The sequence below is a fragment of the Diceros bicornis genome, chromosome 14, assembly GCF_020826845.1.
Source record: "Diceros bicornis minor isolate mBicDic1 chromosome 14, mDicBic1.mat.cur, whole genome shotgun sequence".
Taxonomy (NCBI): domain Eukaryota; kingdom Metazoa; phylum Chordata; class Mammalia; order Perissodactyla; family Rhinocerotidae; genus Diceros; species Diceros bicornis.
In genome coordinates this window covers 10,414,237-10,429,179 of record NC_080753.1, presented here as the reverse complement: position 1 = coordinate 10,429,179, position 14,943 = coordinate 10,414,237, and the positions used below count along the sequence as shown (strand labels likewise).

The 14,943-nt window shown below is 44.0% G+C and overlaps 2 protein-coding genes across 13 annotated transcripts in view; one reads left to right on the top strand and one right to left on the bottom strand.

The window, feature by feature from the left end:
* The window catches only part of DST (dystonin), a 441,352-nt gene extending 440,118 nt beyond the window's left edge, over window positions 1-1,234 (bottom strand). For 3 of the 9 annotated variants that reach the window (XM_058554104.1, XM_058554107.1, XM_058554105.1), the window contains exons 1-2: window positions 862-1,217; window positions 214-275 (exon numbers count right to left, since the gene is read on the bottom strand). In XM_058554104.1, coding sequence (XP_058410087.1) covers window positions 214-275; window positions 862-1,042 — 243 coding nt within the window. In that variant the 5' untranslated portion in view covers window positions 1,043-1,217. Of the gene's footprint in view, window positions 1-213; window positions 276-861 lie in introns of all 9 variants that reach the window. The other 6 variants (XM_058554119.1, XM_058554106.1, XM_058554117.1 and 3 more) reach the window with 5 other exon arrangements.
* The window catches only part of BEND6 (BEN domain containing 6), a 51,566-nt gene continuing 37,408 nt past the window's right edge, over window positions 786-14,943 (top strand). For 3 of the 4 annotated variants that reach the window (XR_009221970.1, XM_058554126.1, XM_058554124.1), the window contains exon 1: window positions 1,664-1,911. The gene's annotated coding sequence lies outside the window, so the exon portion shown is untranslated. Of the gene's footprint in view, window positions 1,044-1,663; window positions 1,912-14,943 lie in introns of those variants that run through there. The other variant, XM_058554125.1, reaches the window with a different exon arrangement.

Sequence of the window (14,943 nt, the reverse complement as noted above, 5' to 3'; positions counted from 1 at the left end):
GCTCTTAGGGGCCGTCACTCCCCTTCTAGTGCAGCGGCGACACAATACAAGAAATTTGCTAAAACCGTTCGCTGGGCACTAATGTTGGGGAATCGCTTAAAAAGAAACGTCACTTTCGGCTTGGGGGCAGCATGCTCGCCATTCAATGCCCTACTGGTTCCTGAACGCGCCTATGATTAATATTGGTACTCAGGAAAGAGAACAACTTCTGACCTTGAGCGTGCGCGCTAAATAAATTACCTCAGAACGAACGTGGTGAGATCTCATAACAGCATCTGGGGAGAAAAGAGAAAAACGAGACTTCATTTAACTCCTTGTTCTTCACCTGCCGAGTCACTAGTGACTCACCTGGGGGACAAGGGTCGGGAAGGCACATTCCAGACGCCTTGAATTCAGTGGGGACATCCTGTAGGGCAGGGAAGTTACTAGGCCATCAGTCTCTAGGTGATTTCTCCGCGAGAAGTTTCGGGGAAAGTTCTGGCGTAGTTGGGGAGCCCCGAACTCTCCACGCCTTACTTTCCTACCCCTAAGCTCCAGCGATGGAGGGGTGACGGGAGGCTGCCGCAGCCCGGGACTCTGCTCAATTACCCTTCGGGCTTTAGGAAACTGACACTAAGAATTTGTACCCCTTCCTCCCCTCCCTGCTCTCTGCATCGCCATGGTCATCCCGACCCGGGAGACTGGAGGAAGAGGGTGAGGGCAAAAAGGGCAAGGGACGTTAAATACACAAACGCATCAGCTTGGGGAGCGGGCAACGAGGGCGCAGGGGCGGCAGCGCAGACGGGAGCGAGCCGCGCTTCACTCTCCAAATCCGCTTAACCTCCATCCGAGCCCGAGGAAGCCCATCGCGGCGTGTCTTACCTCGGCTCCTTGAACGACCCGAAAAGACCGATTTCATCGGATGCCTCCCTTTCTGGAGATTGCGGTGCCAGCAGCAGAAGAAGACGATGGTGGCGATGGTGCCCAGCAGAAGCAACAAGAGGAAGAGTGCACATTGGATGCTGTAGGGTCTCAGCAGGACGAGGAACGCCGCGGCGATCATGGTGCGGGCGAGGCGGGGGCGGCTCGGCGGCGGGGCCGGAGGGCGGCGGCACAGGCACCCGCGCGGGGCGCACGCCGGAGCGGCGGGCACGGGCGAGCGCGGCTCAGCGCGTCATGCCCGGCGCTCGCGGCCCTGCGCCCAGCCCAATGGCTGCGCACCCCGCGCCAGCCGCGCTAAAAGAGTGATCCGGGCTGCGGGGAGCGCTGGCCATGACTCAGCAGACGGCGACGAGGCAGGGACTTGGCGGCGGGGAGCCACCCCCTCCCTCCCCACGGCCCCCGCCCCCGTCTGTGCGCAGCCCCTGGGCGCAGCCCCGCCGGGGACGCGGCGGGCGGGGTGGAGCAGCGCTGCCGCGGAGGCCACCTGGGCCCCGCGCATCGTCCCGCGGCCGCCGCCGGCCTCGGCATCCCGGAGTGGGCGCACGTGGGGCGGGGCGGGGCCGCGGCGCCCGGGCTGCGGCGGCGGCGGCGGCCGCGGGGGGCGGGAATGGGGCGCCGCGGCGGGGGCTCAGTGGATGACATCACGGCCGGGCTGCGGCGGCGCGGGCGCGCGGACATGGCTGCGGCGGCTCCGGCGGCGGCCGCGGGCTGCGCTCGGGCCTGAGCGCCCAGCGCCCACCCGCGGGGCCGCCCGCCCGTCCGCGCCGTCCGCGGGTGCGCGGGCCGGGCGCCTCTCCGCGCCCCGACATCTGGGGCTTCCACCTTTCCAGCCTCCCTTGGCCGAATTGCGGGGCAGCCCGGCGTCAGGGGGCGCCCAGGAGCCGGGGGGAAAACCGTAAGGCGCTGGCGGGAGCCTCCAGGCGGTGTATCCCTAACCTCCCACCTCCCCGCGCCCCGCCCCGAGGTCGGGGCTTTGGAAGATGCAGCCGGGTGAGCTATTGCTTGCGGGGGGGTTCCTCGCACGCTGAACCGTGAACACCGGGAAGGGCCTTCCCTGGGAATGGGGGTCCTCCAGGCTGGGAGGCCCACCCGTCTCCAAGCCCCTGTAAACTGGGAGCGCTCCCCAGTAGGACGCTCGGCTCTGCAGACGTGAACTGGTCCACCCCCAAACTTGGTGCTGATTCGTAGCCGAGACATGGGCACTTTCGACCTCTTGTATCGCTGCGTTTACCGTGAAACCTTGACTCGTTCAGATTTAGGGAACTGGCAGATGAAGGAAGTTGGGGATTGGCTTGTAAATATTTTGAGAAGAAATTTTTTAGGGAGTACGAGGAAAGAATGCTTTGTCACACTTCGCATGCACACACTCCCTCTTGTCTCCCTCGCATTTCTTCATAACCAGCAAAAAGTATAGTAGAGTTGATGGCCGGGAGGCGTTACAGTGGTCGCTGGTGCAACGCCAGAGCGGAAGGTATGGCGGGAGCGCTGCAGTGCGCCTTTCTGCGGACGGCCACGGCCGCCTGGCCGGGAAGCCGCGCGCCTGCTGCAGTCTGCCGCATCTTGCGGCCTTGGCCGGCCGGCCGGTACCCTACAGCGTTAGGCTGCTCCCGGGGCAATGCTGGCTTTCCCTGTGTGGGGCTGTTTTGTTTGTTTTGTTTTGTTTACTCGCATAAGGAAACTGCGATTATGGTGACAAGGTAACACATTACTGCGTTTGTGGAGTTTCTGATAACTACTAAGGTGGACTCTTACTTTGGAGTATTTACGAAACTGAAGCACTTGTGTCATAAAGTAATTTGTCATATTTTGAGAAGCAGAGAATCGATGACAATACTTAAGTTTTGTTATTTGCTTGCAGGATCTCAAGATGAGTGTTGCTTTCTAACTATACAAAATCAACTGTACAGCTCTGCATCAAAGCTTAACCATTGATGTTCTTCAGGCCTTTAACATATTACTGTGTGTCAGTGTTAAAGGAGACTCAGAAAGGCATTGCCTAATGCCCCTTAAACGCCAGATTCAGAAACAATGGATGAAGTTTTCTTCTGTACAACTTGTTTCCTGAAACAAAAGAAACATTCAAGTCGTTGACATGTTGCATCTTAGTCGGTTGTTTTGGGTTGGAGATGGAGGGACCTTGCTTGCAGACGCCACTTATAAAGTGGGAATGTTGAATGTCAGCAAGTAGGCTGCCCTACAAGTCAGGATAGGCTTCATAGGTCCCTGGCACTAAGGGTTGACAGGTAGCACTGCATCTTGTGCACAGTGCTCAGAGGTTTCCTGGTATCGCAGCCCACTGCAGTGAGAGACTGTATTCCTGTCGCTTGTGCAGGGGTTATTAAAGAGAATCCTTACAGCCTGCAGTGTGTGGCACATCAGGAAAGGAAGAATTCTTTACCGCATCAACTCACAGTGGCCTGGTGGAATAATTTAAAACAACAAAACTGAATTAACCTTTTGCAAACGTTGGGAGAAATAACTAATAGAATTTAGGAAGATCATCTTTACTTTCTAATTCTCAATGACTAAAATTTATGAGGGAGCTGAAATGGCCTAAATATCCTTGAAACATGTCTAAGACCACAAACACAGCATAGTAACCAATTTGCCCCAAACTCTGCATTTTTAACAACAAAAAGCAACTAAATAGCAATTATGGTTTTCTGAGCTATTACTTTAGCACAATTGTTATCACCCAAAGTCTTGCTGCAGCCATTTATAAGTTTCAAGTGCACACAAGAACATCGTTTATCTCTCTTGGCAGGCAAATGCTTAACTGCCATGCAGTAGAATTATAGATATTTCTTTTTAGATGCATTCATGCCTGTTCTTTGCATCAGTTATCTCAAGGATACTAATAATAAGCAAAACAAATCATTGAAAGAATTTCATATTTAGGTTCCATTGTTATTTTCTGATTTGTTTGTTGCTAATTTATCATTTCCTTCTCCAAATAATGGCATGTTATTAATTGCTTCTTTCTGTGTGTTTCTATGATGCCTACTGCATTGCGGAATTCAATAAATATTAAATCAGCCAATCAATTCTTTTTGGAAGTTAATTTAGTAGAATTCATACCTTTTCTTTCTGCTAGGTTTTCATTAAAAATGAATAATTGACATTGTATCAAAGTCACAAAAAAATTTAAAGTTTGGGTTTAGAAATGGAGGAGGAAGGCCCATGGCCAAATCTTTCATACTAAGAAATGAAAAATCAAAATGGAGAAGTATATATAATTTTTTGACTTTTTATGATGGCGAGTTAGCACTGTCACCCAAGAGAAGACAAATGAGTTGGGAAAAATAGTTGCGAGTTTTGTATCAGGTGTCTAGAAGATCCGTCATGCAGCCCTTCTTCCCTTTGGAATCTTAACCAAATTGAGAACACACACAAGGAACCAAAGGAAATTAAAATATTAACTGTATTCAGGGTAAAGTCAGATTGAAGAACATGGCTTAGACCCAAGGCCAAAATGGGGCATCTTATTCCTTTTTCTTTGACTCAGCGTGCCCACTCTGTCACAGATAAAGAACCGTAGGCCTTCCCAGCACTAGGTCAGGAAGGAACCGTACTTGTACTGCTTCTTACCTGGAGACCAGAGGATAAAAGAGCCTGACACTCTCCAATCCACAGGGCATGCAGCATGAGTGAGCAAGAGGCAGGACCGCGTGTGAGAAGGGACCTTTTATACATCAGCCCTGCCCATTAGAAGCTGGCAGTCCCCCCCCCCCCCCAGTTTCCCTCATCACTAAGTCGTTCCACCTCCCAACGATAAGAGTGAGTAAGGGGCTTTAATGAAATGGCAGAAACATCTTCTGCAGTACCTCCCTAGAGGTAGGTAGGAAGTTGTGACACAAATTCCTAATTTATGGATCAGGCTGAAATGTCAGGAAGAAGAGACAGCTCTACCCTAAGCTGTGTAGCAACCAACTGAGGGAGAGGGAGGAATGGAAGATGACTCAAGTTTTGAGCTAGGGGAGAGGAACAGTTTTGAAGGAGAAGATGACAAACTGAGTGTTACTCGCATTGAGGTGGAGGTGTCAGAAAGACATCCATGTGAAATTATCCAGAAAACTCGTGGAATGTGGGTGGAGAGGTCAGAGCCAGAGGTGGACTGGGAGTCATCGACATAAATTATAGTTGAAGTCATGGAAACGGATGAAATGACTAAAGAAGAGAAACTAGAGAGAGAACTGGAATCAGAACTCTGGAGATGGCTTCCATCTGTGGTTTAGAGAAGGAGAGCAGAAGGCAAGACTGTGGAAGCCAAGTGGGAGGTGTTCCAGCTGAGTGGCTTGCTAGAACAGATGCACAAATGGGAGGTTGAAGAGGACAAGGATGGAGGACTGGTGACTAGGAGACCTCTGAAAACCTTCCAGAGGACTGATTCATTGTAGTGGGACGTTAATGGGTCGAAGAGGGAGTGGGAGGTAAAGAAGAGGAGAGAGCCCTTGTCTACAGTCTTCGGAGAAATTTAACTCTAAAAGGGATGAGTAGAAATGCAGTTAAAGCCCAAGTAAAGGCCAATAAAGGTCCTTTTGTCAGGATGGGGTACTTGAACAAGTTTGTAGGGAACTTGGGAGATGAAGCCAGCAGTGGGAGAGAAATTAAGAGTAGAAGAGGAGAGAAGACAGCATTCTTCTGGGTGTTTGTGGTTTGGCTATTTGTTTTAACATTCCTTGAGTCCTCCAGACTGGTTCTTTCTGCTCTCAGGCTGCTTTTGATTCTGCAGAGTTAAAACTGACCCTGACTAATCCTGATGGCTCCCTGCCCGTGGTCTCCTCCCCACCAGCCTTGGCTACTCAGGCTCAGACTCAAAGAATGATTTTTAGGGAAAGATAAGGAATGCCTTGGAAATTAGCCCAGGTTGTCTATAAGTTTTTATTACAACCCTATATGGAAGTGAGTAAGTTACCCAACTGGTAATCACACAAGGACGTTACATTGAAATATTACATTGAAGTATTTTACCTAAACTTTTTGTTTAGATAAAAATGGCTCTAGCAATAAATTATTAGAAATAAATTATACTGATTTAGGGACTGGTACTTGTTCCTAGGTGAAGTTTTTTACTCTCAGAATTAAATGGCATGAGAGGAATCTGAGGAAATGTGCTGTGTGGGCTGTTTATTCCCAAATGGTTTTCATGACAATCTGAGACCAGGACCTGTGTCAACAATATGCATGTTCTTGTATTGGAAGGGAAAGGAGCTACATGATCTGGAAGAACTTACATCATCTAATGTAGTCTAGGAAGCGATTTCCAGCCACCAGAATTAGGGGAACCATCATGTAGATGGATCACTATTGTCTTTTTAAATTTTGAATTTTTGAAGGAAAAAAAATTGTTATTTGTAGTAATATCAAATATTTTCAGCAAATATTCCCTGGGAAAGACTTTATATTCATTTTACCATAGTAAAAACTTTAAAGATAACTTTAAAGGCATCCTTGTAAGAGGAAATGTTTCACATGGAACCATTCCAAATTGGTCTTTTAACATTTTAGAATTTTAGAGACTAATTAGGATTTGTTGTCCTATGGGTTGTAGAATCTGTGATAATGTTGTGGGGGAAAAAAATGTTCTATTTTGTGAACATACGTATTTCTCTAAAAAGTCTGCTGAGTTTGGGAGTTTAAAAACGTCAATATAATTGAATTCATTTATTGTATAATGCTTTGCAGACAGTTTTTGGAAAGTAATCATTTACTATCCACAAGCAAATAGAATTCATTTATATAGGTTCCACACTGAGTGTGGGCTTAGTCATGCAGCAAGATACTGAGTCATTGGGCCAGAAAATTTACTCATAGTTGTATGAACTGCCGATGGAAAATTTGAGAGCTGTTCATAAATCAAATTATAAAGATCTCAGAGTTATAAATCACTGAGCAGCATTGTTCATTATTATTCAGATGGTGTAAAATATTTCCACCATTTCTAAGAATGGGCAATTTACAAAGCAAGTTTGAAAGCTGAAGTTATTGCTTCTAGATCCAAGATAAGAGTTGCTATATAAGTTACAAGCATTTCTACATTCTTAAGTGAAAAAAGAAAAATAAAGTAGGAGGTTTATAGTTGCATAGTAAATACGTTATAAGATGAGTAAAATCTTAATTAACTGATGTTTATGAATTAAATTCCAGATTGCCTTCATAAAACGACAGCAACATTTAACAGCTAAATTTTCTCCATTTATTACAATAATTCTTTGGGAACTTTTGCATTAAATATTTTGTGCTAATATATTTGTATGCAGACACATCAGCGTGCTGATAGCCTGAAAAGATAATGTCGCTAAGGGAACAGAGGTAGCAAGTGTACCAAGAAGGATGGAGAATTGTGATGAGTAACTAATGATTAGTAAAAGATGTTTCAAAAACACACAGTTCCAGAGATTATTGAAATTATCCCAGTGTAATGACATCCCTTGGATCTAGGAACAGAAAGAAAACTACATCTTAAAATGTTTTTGTAGCCCCAAATGCTTTGTGGAGTCAAACGGAGAAACAACAACAAACACACTAAATTAGAATATAGTAGAGTTTATGTTTCAAAGAAGAAAATCAAAAACCTAAAGCCTATTCTTCCTGGTCCTATCTGTGCTGGAGGAGTTCTTAACCTGGAATTCATAGACAGGTTCTAGGGATCTGAAATGATAAGTAAAAAGTGGGTCTCTTTTGGGGGACATGATCCATAGTTTTCATCAGATTTTTAAGGAGTTATTACCAAAAAAAGAGAATCATCAGAACTGTACAAATCCACAGAGAACTGTACAAATCCAAGTTTTCTGAATTCAGTATCAAATCATTCTCTCATTGTGTCACAGCATGAGGCTGGTTATGTCATCATGTGACTTGCTCACTCCAGTGAGCAGGTCCAGTTTCCAGGGGTGTCCTCCAAGTTCCATTCTGACCCTCCGGGCTGTGAGGCATCTGGTGGCACAACCTTCGTGCATTCCACACGGAGACAGACTTTGAACCAACACCATGCCCTAAATCCCTCAGACCTCTCTGGGCCTAGCATGCACTATTCTGGGCACAATTTCGTTTTGTGGCTGTTTGTAATGAGGCAGGAATCCACCTTGAGAAGACACTGCAAGACTGCAAGACTAGACCCCCTGCTACACTAATTGGTGGTCTACCATCTGCTGAGCTGTTGAAGTCTAGGTCTTAGTGCCTGCGTTAAAGGGCACCAGCAGCACCCTGGGAGTTGCTTGGTACAATCATGATTCTCCTCTCCCCCTCTCCCAAAGGGCATGGGACAACATGTCCTGGGCTTCCTCTTACCTTGGTGTGGACAATCTCATTGTTTTTAGTAGTTGAGTATATACTCTCTGCCAAGCTTCTGCTAAATACTTTACATCCATTTGCTCATTTAATCCTCACAGCAACTGTGGGTAGGTCCTAGTCTTATCCCTGTTTCGTAGATGAGGACCCTGGGACGCAGAGATCTAAGGAATTCCCCCAAGATCACACAGCAAGCAAGTGATGTAAGGATTCTCCAGCACTCCAAAAACCATGCAATTTCTGTTGCCTGCTTTACGTTTGCACGGCCTCCCCCTCCGCAGCCCCTCCCCTAAAGGAACTCCTCTCAGCTGGGGTTTGCTGGGCAGCTATCCTTCCTCTTTTATGACTGTCCTTAGGCTACCCCTGCCCAGGTGAATGAGGGCCAGCCCGACACCCCAGCTTATATCGGCTGTTTCCTGGCACACAAGAGAGCTGGTCCTCTCCTTTGGATCACCTCCTCTAATCCTTCAGTCCAACAAGACTCCTTTTATTTAAAAAAATTATACATCCACTCTTACGATTTCATTGCCATGCCCCCGTCATTATCACTTGGGTATATTCAACCCAGCACCCCCAGGAAGCTAAACAAGCTTGGGAGGCCAGGCAGATGCCCACTTTGGAAAAAGGCCTCTCTTGGAGACCGCCTGGCTGTCCTTTATAAAAGGGATAGCTCTAATAATTTTTTTTTTTATATTTTTAAGTAAGATAGAGGTTTGTCTAATATAGCATCATAGGCATCCGGGTTAATTAACTATGCTTCTTGATACCCCCCATTTTGATCTAAGCTTGTATGAGGAGGATCTGGGTCTATTTTCTTCAGTTAATAAAAATACTACACCTAACATATCAACTCATAATGGGGTACTGTAATTGTCACCATTTCACAGATGGGGAAACAGAGGCAGAGAAATGTCACATGAGTGGTAAGTATTGGATCTAGAGTTATGGATCCAGACAGTTTGGTTTTACAGCCTGTGTTTGTAACCAGTTATGTGACCCTGGTTCATCATCTAATATATTTGGAAGAGATTCAGACTGGAAGACTATCTCGAACTAACTACATAGCAAGACTTTGCCTCTACAAAAAAAATATATGTATATATTTCACTAAGTTTTCTATGCCTTGGTGGAAGGAGAAGTTTACCCTCCCCATCTTCCTGTGAACAGGATGTATGTTGGCCTCCTGCTGTTTGAGCAATTTCTCCAAATAGAATCTACTCAAGAATCGCAGGCTCACAACCTTGTCGCCAAATACCACCACTGCTGAGTCCCCTGTTCCTCTGTCTTTGACACTCCTGAACCTTGAGGTTGGCTTCCATACTTTGAACTCACTATACCCATCTATCCTTCCTTGCTTTTATATAACTTCCTGGGCCTCAGCTGGATTACATAGATCCATTCCATTTTCTTGGGCTTCTTTCTTTGAGCAGTATGTGCATTCTCTACCCTTAACTAGCTTCTCAGTTCTGACTTGCCCTACAGCTGCCAGGCTTGGCAACGCAGGTAACAGAGAGAAAATGGCCTCTTACATTCCCTTGCATGTTATTATTCTATGAATTTACTGATAGAAAAGTACTGTCACTCATATATAAATATATTTTTCTAATGACCTATATGTAGGAGGTAGAGAAATAACTTGATAAAAATGTGAAATGTAGCTGATCATTGTTTTTTTTTTATTTTAATATTGCTTCAACGTAGTATGAAAGAATATTAGAGCAAGAAGAGAAAATTATTGGTAGTAGATTAGAGGGCAAATCACTTAAGATGATTTATTACGTAAATATGTGATTCAGCACATTGATTATGTTTAGACCTAAATTTCTGAGACTATAAAAGTACAAAATTAATAGAGACATTGGTAAATGTTAACCAGTTATTTCATTAATATATGACATTAATATAGGGTATAACAGGGTAAATATTTCAAAGAGAAATTAACTTGTCCTTTCATGTTATAGTGGTAAGATAGATTAATATTTGAAAGTTGAATCACTCCTGATTTTTATGCATAGGCATTGATTCTTGCATCAGAATTATTACATTTTATGAATTTTAAAAATTGGTCTAAACGTGTTCATGTTCTAGAATATGACTACTTAAAGCAAAAAGCATAATGACCTCATCTTGCTCTCAACTTTCAAGATGAATAGAATGTTCTACATTAATCCAAAAAATGTGAAGTGGAAGATGATTTACATGACTTACAGTTATCCTAAAATAGAACTGTTAATTGATTCTTATGCTTCCTTAGGCTTAACTCTGCGTCTGTGTTTCTGATAAATGGGGAAAAGGCATGTAAACATCAGGGAGGTTGGGGAGGGGACGGGAAAGGTAGTGACAGAAGAGTCTGCAAGGAGAAAATACTCACAGAAACTGGGATTTCTTAGAAAAGATTTTAGAGGCCCTAGAACCATAGGAAGACCTATCCAGAGTCTCTCTGAGTTTGCATATACTTTCTTGTGCACTCTTTCAGCCATTGCATTCATGGCTGCAGGCTTTTCTTAGACAATTGATGGGGATAGGTGACACTGTGGAGCAAGTGAAGGTTGTCTTCCACCGTTGCCGGCCTGATTTCTGTGCTATTACCTCTCTGCCATAGAAGTCTCCCTGAACACATCAAGATGAACACTGTCTAATTACAGAGAAGACAGAGGCTGGGTCATTGACCACCTGCCTCTCTTGCCAGGTCAGGAGCAACAGAGAGATTCTGGTACAGATGATGAAGCTAACGTGTGTGGCTGGGGTCTTAGTCTGTTCGAGCTACTGTAACAAAATACCAGAGACTGAATAGCTTATAAACAGAAGTTTACTTCTCACAGTTCTGGAAGCTGGAAGTCCAGATCAGGGTGCCAGCATGGTCGGATTCTGGCAAAGGCCCTCTTTCAGGCTTCAGACTGCTGACTTCTCGCTGCGTCCTCGCATGGTGGAAGGGGCTGAGGGTCTCTCTGGAGCCTCTTTGATGATAGCACTAATCCCATTCATGAGGGCTCCCCCATCACGACCTAATCAGTTCCCAAAGTTCCCACCACCTGATACTGTCACCTTTGAGGGTTAGGATTTCAACATATGGATTTGAGGGGAGACACATTCAGACCATAGCAGCCAGGTAGAGGGAAACCATTAGGAACAGTGCCGTGTGTCAGGGGGCGTCATGGTGAAAATGTTACCAGCTCTAGACTCAAAGGGAGAGGGAAAAAGGAGCCAGGAGGATAAAGTCTCCTAACTCACTGTCCTCCCTCCCTCTGATCTCCTGCCCGGACACCCCCTTGGCTGAACCCAGCTGGAAACAGGGCAAGGGAGCCCAATCAGGTCAACCTCCAGGCTTAGGGAGCAGAACAGAGATGACTGGAGAAGGGGTCTGGAGGAGCAAAGAGAGGATCTCCCGCACTCATGTATGAACAGGACTGCAGTCCTAAGAAGAACTTGGTGAGCAGTTCAAGACTTCAGGCTCTGGGGGAAGAGACTACAGGCAGAAACTTAGGCAAGGAGAGCCCTGTAAGGGACTTAGTCAAGCAAAGAAAGCAAAAACTTAGTTACTGGAATTGACAGAGTCTGTTGCAAAGCTGACTTGATGGTTAGTTTCTAAGCTCTGACTCCAGAGTCCTTCTGTAGCCTGCCTATGGGTTAGCAACTGGGAGTGGTTGCCAGGGTCCACTGGGGACCCCAGATCCCTCATTTGTAAAGTATGAATAATAACTGTACCTACCCCAGAGAGCGACTGTGATAATTAAATGAGTTAGTACAGGTTACAGTCTCAGAACTGTACCTTATATATAGTAAGCACTTAATAAAGGCTAGCTATATTTTTATCCTTATTAAGTGAAGGAGACAAGATTGGAAAGATCTGAGGAGGTCACATAGGTATATGGAGCTAAATGATGTCCTTTCCTAGATACAGGTTACATACATGACAATGCATAATATCACTGCTTGTTAGCTAAATTAGCTCCAGCAAAATTACATCCGCAAACTCCAGCCAGATAGGAATGTTTTTCTTTCCTTTCCCATCATGGAAAGTTGAAAATGATTCAGGTCTGTAGTCTCTCAGACATACTTAACATTTCTTAGACTCATGCGTAGTCTCCAAACCAGTCTAAGTACAGGCACAAACGACGGGGATACATCAGAGAGCCGTGTCGTTAGGCAGTTTATCATTGTGAAAACATCACAGAGCGTTCTGAAGGGGAACAAAATCTGCCCCCCCAAAATGTGTCTCTTTAACATGAGGATTATTTTAGGCTGATTATTTTTAAGAAACAAAAGACTCAGAAACTTTTCCTTATTACCTCCCCCTTAACTGCCTAAAAGAGTTCAGGTAAAAAACTTGTCTCAGGAGGCGAGCTGTCATCTTAGCATCACACAAACTAGGTGGTAGACAGGGAGGGACCTAGAAAAGCCTGTTTGGTGGGCTCCCCTCTGTGTGCTTCTGTTTCTTTGTGACCAAACACTGTTTTCCAAATGTTTATTCCTTTTCCTCTACCTGTGAATTGCCTTCCTTCCCTTTGAAGTCCCTGACTCTCCCCAGCCCCAACATCTTCTTTGTCTTTATCTAAGGATGATATTTAAGGTGAGGGCTGTGGCCATTTTGGTGAGTTACTTGGTTTTCCTGGGTTTCTCCCATGTATACGTGTTATTAAATTTTTGTTTTTCTCCTATTGGTCTGTCTCATGTCAATTTAATTCTTAGACCAGCTAGAAGAACCTAGAAAGGTAGAGAAAAATTTCTTCCTCCTCTACAGAAGTTACACAAACCTAGATGGTATAGCCTACCACACACCTAGGTTATATGGTACTAATCTTATGGGACCACCATCATATATGTGGTCCATCGTTGACAGAAACATTATGTTCACATGACTATAATTCGATCACAGTTTGGCAGCATTGTTGAGCCATCCTAAAGTATATTGGTGGTCTTTTTAATTGAGATATTAGTGGAACAACTTGGAAATTGAAAATGTGTTTGATGTCATTTGGAAATGGAGGGAGTAAAAAGAGTGAGTTGAAATGCTCCCTGATGGACATTGGTAAAACCTAGTAATTTCTATCCCAGAGTCAGGAACACTTTGATGAGAAAGCCATCCAAGAGCTTGCTTTGCTCAGCAGAGTGCTGTGGGTACTGCAGGAGAAGGCACCCAATCATTAGAGCCGTTCTGATCTTGATTTCTCTTCCTCTAGTATATACATAATTTTTAAAAAATAATATGGACATCTCCCTCCCCCCGTCCCACCTTGCTAGAAATAGGCTGAAACTAGTAGTCCATTTCACAGAGAACATTAAAACAGCCACTGAATATTTAGAATTACATTGGCACTATTTTCCTGGCACTTTAGAACCCATTTAAAGGGAAGTCTTCAGTTCATATTCTGACCCGAGTACTGCAAGGAATGTTTTATTACTATACATTACAAAACTGATATGTATAGAAAACAATCACAAACTTTTAAAAATTGTGAAAGGGGACTTAATTTTTATTGTGCTGCTGTACTTGCCTTTCACAATTTTTATTTGATTCATAATAGAGAACTTAAATTTAAATCCAAAGGCAGCTGAGACAGCTGAATTATATTTTGACATTCATTTGGTTTCCTTAAGTTTGGTGGCTTTTGTTTCTTAGACTTTCAGAGGTGGCTTTTTCATTTTTGAATTCCTGCATTAATTGTATCATTGATTTACTAAAGTAAACCTAAATGCATTAAGAATTTATATTTTTAGCAACTTCATTTGCTTTCATTAGTTACCCTTTCTCTATGTTTTATTTCTTAGATACTATTTTTAATAATTTGCATGTTGTTTAGAACATTGTTTTTCAAACTATGAATTATAACCTATTAGTGAGTTATGAAATCAGTTTAATGTGCTGTGACCAGCACTTTTAAAAATGAAATAAAATACAGGAGATAGAATAGAAACTGAGAGAGTGTGTCATATGTAGTAAGGGTGAGTATTTCGTGAAATTTTGTTTTAGTTTTTTGTCTGTGTGTTTTGTGGATCAAAACATAAACATATATTTACCTGTGAGCTGCAGTCAATAAAAAGATTGAAAGCCATTGGCTTATATTATTCATCCACCCACATGTCTTGGGTATTCTCATGGCTGTGGTTATGTTCAGTCTCGCCCCCTACAACTATCTGGGGAATTAATGAAATGCTTTCTGTTGGCAAAATATAAAGAGGGCAGATAACTACATGGTGAATTTTTTACTATCAGGAACGAGTAGTGTTTAATATATAGCTATATTCCTAATATCCCTTCTGAATTTGCTAATTGACAGGTAGTAACATATACATTGAATCACGTGTCTGTGGATGTTAGTATAATGGACTGGAATCCACTGAAAAGTAGTCATTCTAAAAGAGGTCTGATATGTCCATTCTAGTTGATCTTGATTAAATTGTGTGTTTGAGGATTTGCTCTTCAACCAAATCATATCTGCAGGAGAAATTTTTAGTACAGTTTGGGGTGTTACAAAAACTATCTTTTCATAAACTAATTTTTTTCCCATTTTTTTTATTGTGGTAAAAACACATCTCATAAAATTTACCATTTAACCATTTTTAAGTGTACAGTTCAAGGACATAAAGTACACTCACAGTGTGGTGCAGCCATCACCGCCATCCATCTCCAGAACTCTTTTCGTCTTGCAAAACTAAAACTCTACACCCATTAAACAATACCTCCGCATTCCCCCTCCCCAACCCCAGGGTTACCAGCAACCCCTGTGAACC